Genomic DNA, 6,154 nt, shown 5'->3' on the forward strand with positions numbered 1-6,154 from the left:
CCGCATTTATGCGATGTCCCAAGTAAACTTTGGTTGCAAGAAGTACACATTTTTCTCGTTTCAGACGGAGTCCTGCGCTTTGGTCGTTTAGGGACTCATTCACGTTGCCGTGTCAGGTAGCGCAGTTCCACGACAAATTGGGATACTGCCTGATCTGGCTGTCTCACTTTGTAGTAAAACTTAAATCTCTCCACAATTACTGATGGTATTGGGTGAAAATGTTTCTTTGTGATTGTGATAAGGTCGTCAAAAGATTTTTTTTCCCCCGGGTTTGGCTGGAGCCACTAGGCTCAAAATTAACTTGAATGTCTCAGCCCCACAAACAGTCAAAAGTATGGCTCTCTTCTTACCGAGTGCTTTCACATCATTGGCCTCGTAAAACTGTGTCAAACGGCCTCCACATAAAGTTGCCATGTCTCCTGCTCGGCATTAACTCCCCGATGTTTCCAAAAGAATTCATTTTATCTCGTTGCCAATTGGTATAACCAGTCGCGGAGCGATTCTTTACTGAATTGAACGTAGCTTTATTTAATACAAGACTGACTCAACAGCAGCCATTTTGTAAACAACAACAATAACACTAAACAGTAACAACCAAGAGAGGCGCTATAGTAAATATACTTTGCAAGTTACTACATCATCTGTCAAAAAAAATTAAAACCAGACCTTTGTCAGACTTGTATGCTGTGCTGGTAAAGCATTAAGGGATGTATATACATGTATTTCAACCTAAAAGCCATTAAATAGGCCTTTTCAAATCATTTTACAGTCACTTCCGATTTAAACAGGTCAAAAGGTCAAGTAAAGCACATTGAGAGTTTGTGAACAAACTCTAGGTGTTCAGTGTAAAAAAACAAATATTGCACCTTGCTTTATTCTTAAGGTTTGTAATAAATGATTGAAATTGCAAAAATTGTCAAAACAACATGATGACGAGTTCAAGAAGTTATGTCCTTGACTAACAATACACTAACAGACACACAGCTTTGAAAAGTGCACCTTTAAAGCAATACTACGTGACACTGATGACGTCACCAAGCTAAGACTCCACATATATGTTGCTATTATGAAGGAGTTTATGAATACCAATTATTATTTATTATGTCATAATTAACTCTGCCACAAACATCTAGTAAAGGTGTATTTTTAGATGTTTTCAATCTGCCGCTAGAGGGCGCACTTATTTTTGGTGACGTCATCGGTATTTTTGTTTAAAACCAGACCTTTGCCAGACTTGTTTTTTGTGATTGTATTATAAAGCATCAAAAGGTGTACATTTCAACTTGAAAGTCGTTAAATAACGCCTTTTCAAAGCAATTTACAGTCACTTCCGGTTTAGACAGATTAAAAGGTCAAAGAAAGGTCACAACATATCCATTTTTGTGAATTTCGTAAAGCCCTTTCATATGATGTATAGATTGTCAAAATAGCTTGTGGTTGAGGAAATATGAACTATTGACGACTGAAGAGAAGACTTAATAACCCAATGGGAAATGTATGTTGATAACGCCTCAAACGCAGACTATTTACCGAAACTTCATCACGCGCTCTATGGGGCCAGATTGTAGTATTCTATACTGTGAGTCCATAAACATTGTATGGCGCCCTCTACTGTTCGTATTGTGTTCTATAATAAAAGACCTCGTGTGAGCGTCGTTGGTTCCAGGTAGCCATGTTTGTGTATGACTAATTTGTGTCTCCCAAATATATTACAATGGCGACGAGGATGGGATTCTAGAGACATCTACGAGTTGATAAAACACAATGGCAGGAATCATAGGAGAGATCGGAGTATTTTCGGAAGGGAAAGAAACCTTCACTTGCTATCTGGAAAGACTGGTACAGTTTTTCATCGCCAACGTGATCACGCAGGACTGGGCGGTGAGTGTGTTTCTCACAGTGATAGGACCCAAATCCTACACTTTACTGAAGTCCATGGTGTCCCCAGACAAGGTTAGCGAGAAATCTCTGGAAGAGTTAAAGAAAATTCTTCGTAATCATTACTCTCCTCAACCTCTCATCATTGCTGAAAGGTACAAGTTTCATAAAAGAGAACAAAAATCTGGGGAATCCGTCAACGAATATGTGGTTGAACTAAAAAGACTGGCAAGTACATGTCAGTTTGGCACATTTTTAAATGATGCTTTACGGGACCGTTTAGTATGCGGGATGCTCAACACACAAACCCAGAAGAAGCTGTTGGCGGAAAAAGAACTTACCTTAGTTAGAGCAGTGCAACTAGCAGTGGCTTATGAAATGGCAAATAAGCAAGCACAGGAGTTTCAGCCACGCTCCATCGTGGATTCGACTGGAGCTTCAGTTAAAAGAGTTGAAATGACCAAGAAACCCTACCGGAAACAGGGCACTACTCCACGTAAACACAACGATGGTGCAAAGTCTACAGCTGCCGCAGGCACGACGACAAACAAGGACAGTTGCTGTTACCGCTGTCTCGAGCAACATACTCCACGGGAATGCCCATACATCAAGGCTACATGCTACTACTGTCAAAAAGTAGGGCACATAGCGAAAGCTTGCAGGAAGAAACAAGCTAAACAAGCCAAGGGGAGTAACCGAAATTCTGTGAAGCAGATACAAGATGGTGACGATTCATCAGATGATGGAGATTATGTGGTTTACACAATCAGCTCAGTGTGCTCACCAAAACAAGGCATTATTTTAATGGTGGACTTAGCGGGTTCTCAAGTGCAGATGAAGTTAGACACAGGAGCCGCTGTATCAATTGTCTCGGAAAAGACATATCACACTCAGCTGTCATCATGGCCATTGGAGAGTTCATCGGTGAAACTGAAAACGTACGGTGGAGAACCAATCCAAGTACTCGGGAAATTGACTCTGCTGGTCAAGTACGAGAACCAGTCCCACACCCTGCCACTGTATGTTGTGGTGGGGGACAAGCCAGCTTTGTTTGGACGAGACTGGTTAGCAAAGATGCAAATCGATTGGAAACGTATATTCAGGGTGCAACAGACCGCTTACCCATCACCGGACACTGGAACACAAGGTACACCAGCCAAGGACATCACAGGGATAAAGGAACAGTATGCAACTGTTTTCAGTGATAAAGGTGGGCCTATCAAAGAATTTGCTGCCCATATTTATGTTGCAGAGAATGCCAATCCCGTGTTCTGCAAAGCACGCCCAGTACCGTATTCACTCAAGGCAAAGGTGGAACAAGAACTTCAGCGTTTACAAGATGAAGGAATCATCACAAAGGTTGATCGCAGTGACTGGGCTTCACCTATTGTACCAGTGCCCAAACCAGATGGAAGTCTACGCTTGTGTGGAGACTATAAGGTTTCAGTAAACAAACTGTTAGATACTAAGCAGTATACCTTACCAAATGCTGGAGACTTGTTCGCTACCTTAGAAGGGGGGAAAGTCTTTTCAAAGATTGATCTCTCACATGCATACTTACAACTTGAGTTGAAGGCCGGGTCAAGAAAGTATTTAACCATAAATACACACAAGGGGCTGTTTGAATACAACAGATTGCCTTTTGGGGTGTCTTCTGCTCCTGGTATTTTCCAGGGAGTAATGGATCAAATTTTGCAGGGTATAGAAGGGGTTTGTTGTTATTTGGACGACATACTCATCTCTGCACCGTCCGAACAGAGCCATAGCAAAATTTTGAGCGAAGTCCTCAAGCGTTTGGAAAGGTATGATGTGCGGGTTAAGAGCCAAAAATGTGAGTGGGGTAAACATTCTGTAGAGTACCTAGGTCATGTAGTTGATGCTGAGGGTATTCACCCTACTACTGAAAAGCTTGAAGCAATCAGTGAGGCACCTAGTCCGACAAATGTAACTGAGCTTAGGTCATTCCTACGGCTTTTGAATTATTATGGGAAATTTATTCCAAATGCTTCAACAGTGCTTCACCCTCTAAATGAGCTGCTGTGGAAAGAGATTCCATGGAAATGGACAGAGGATTGCGAAAAAGCATACAAGGCTAGTAAATCCCAATTAATGGAAAGTACGTTGTTGGTACACTATGATGTGAATCGTGAACTCCGATTAGCATGTGATGCTTCAGCGTATGGTATCGGAGCGGTGATTTCTCATGTCATGCCAGATGGCCAAGAAAGACCAGTGGCATTTGCATCGCGCACATTGTCGGCAAGCGAACGAAATTATGCCCAAATAGAGCGTGAAGCATTGTCACTTATATATATGGAGTTAAGAAATTCTACAAGTATCTCATTGGTCGTAAGTTTACATTGATAACTGATCACAAACCATTGACCACGATTTTTAATCCAGAGTCAGCTATTCCAACTTTGGCTGCTGCATGCATGCAACGTTGGGCAATCATATTATCTGCCTACACCTATGACATTGAGTTCAAAAGGTCAGGGGATCATGGAAACGCGGATGCGTTATCTAGGTTACCTAGAAAAGTGGATCATACCACTCATGAGGAAGTAAAGTATTTCTCATACTTAGACGAGTTACCAGTCACTGCTAAGGATATTAGTAGAGCTACACTGAAAGATCCAGTGTTAGCTAGAGTACATGAGTTTGTAGCAAATGGTTGGCCAAATTATGTACAGGATGAAGATGTGAGACCCTTTTTCACTCGTAGAGATGAGTTAACAGTAGAACAAGGTTGTATTCTATGGGGTTTGCGGGTGATCATCCCACCCAAGTTCAGATCTAGATTGCTAGATGATCTTCATGAGCAACATTTAGGCATATGTCGTATGAAGGGTTTAGCACGAAGCTACCTGTGGTGGCCAGGTTTAGACAAGGATATTGAATGTTTGGTAAATGCATGCACCACTTGTCTCTCTGTCCGAAACGCACCCCCCAAGGCACCCTTAAAAACATGGGAGTGGCCAACAAGGGTATGGCAGAGATTACACATTGACTATGCTGAACTTAAAGGCCAACATATGTTAATTTTGGTAGATAGTCACTCTAAGTGGGTTGAAGTGTATCCAATGAAAACTACCACTACCACTAAAACATTGGACATTCTTAGAAGATTGTTCTCTTCTTATGGAATCCCAGAGGAAATTGTTTCAGACAATGGGCCACAATTTACATCAAGTGAATTTCAAGACTGCATGACCAAAAATGGTATAAAACATACCAAAATTCCGCCGTATCACCCAGCGTCCAATGGGGCAGCGGAGAGAACGGTGCAAACAGTGAAAAGAGCGTTAACTAAACAACTTCTTGATCCGAACCAAAGAAAGCAAAAGTTGTCAATACATCACAAGTTAGCTAATTTCCTTATAACATACCGCAACACTCCTCAGGCAACTACCGGTCGAACTCCGACAGAGTTGTTCCTAAAAAGACAACCCAGAACTCGTTTTTCTTTGTTGAAGCCAAATTTAGCCACAACAGTGGAAGACAAACAAGGGAAACAGAGAATGTTTCATGATAAGGGCCGGGTAAAGGAAAGAACCTTTAAGGTAAACCAGAAGGTTAGAGTGAAAAGTCATCAGAACAACTTAGAGAAATGGGTGTCAGGCAAAGTTGTAAAAGTGTGTGGGCCTCGTACTTACATAGTGCAGGTGTACAAAAATGGAAGGAACAGATTTGTGCATGTTGATCATGTTTTACCGTCACAAGAAGAAAGTCAAATGGTGGTTCCAGATCCAATCATGCCCGAAACAAGTAATCCAGTTCATGTTCCGGCAACCAACCAAATTCCACAGCAGTATGAACAGGAAAAGGTCACAAACCAAAAACAAAATTCTGAGTCAAGTGGAGAAATCCCACAATCACTTGACCAAAAGCACAGTAACCAGGCTAATGAGAGCAGTCCGGGTAGTCGTGGAAGCTACTCAAGTGAGACGCTATCCCCAAAGAGTTAGAAATCCACCAAAACGATTAGATTTGTAAACAATACATAATAGAAAGAACACCATATTCATGTTGTTTAGTTTTCAAATGGTTTAATAGCAAAGTACATGTACTACTTTACATTTCATGTTACTGATGTAAACATTACATGCATTCCATTGGGTGTAAAAAAAAAAACTATTATTATTGCTGATTTTCATTAAGCAGGTTTTTTCTCAATAGGTTTCAACCAAGTGGCTTTAGTTAAATATGCCTGTCTCATTGTAAAAGGGGGTAAAATTCATTTAAGTGGGAAGGAGTGTAGTATTCTATACTGTGA

General features: G+C 41.2%; 1 protein-coding gene across 1 annotated transcript; it reads left to right on the forward strand.

The window, feature by feature from the left end:
- The first annotated feature begins 1,764 nt into the window (after positions 1-1,764).
- On the forward strand, positions 1,765-5,846 carry LOC117291379 (uncharacterized protein K02A2.6-like). The gene is made up of 3 exons (XM_033773030.1): positions 1,765-3,994; positions 4,282-4,784; positions 5,355-5,846. Exons 1-3 carry the CDS (start codon positions 1,765-1,767, stop codon positions 5,844-5,846), a joined length of 3,225 nt encoding a protein of 1,074 aa, XP_033628921.1.
- Positions 5,847-6,154: the final 308 nt, after the last annotated feature.

This window comes from Asterias rubens, chromosome 6, assembly GCF_902459465.1.
Source record: "Asterias rubens chromosome 6, eAstRub1.3, whole genome shotgun sequence".
NCBI lineage: Eukaryota > Metazoa > Echinodermata > Asteroidea > Forcipulatida > Asteriidae > Asterias > Asterias rubens.

Excerpts from the sequence above, each read along its gene's own strand:
- LOC117291379 (XM_033773030.1), top strand. The coding sequence starts at position 1,765 with ATGGCAGGAATCATAGGAGAGATCGGAGTATTTTCGGAAGGGAAAGAA. Across the intron at positions 3,995-4,281 it reads TAAATCCCAATTAATGGAAA|AGTCAGCTATTCCAACTTTG; the intron begins GTACGTTGTTGG and ends TTTTTAATCCAG. Across the intron at positions 4,785-5,354 it reads ACAAGGATATTGAATGTTTG|CCAAATTTAGCCACAACAGT; the intron begins GTAAATGCATGC and ends TCTTTGTTGAAG.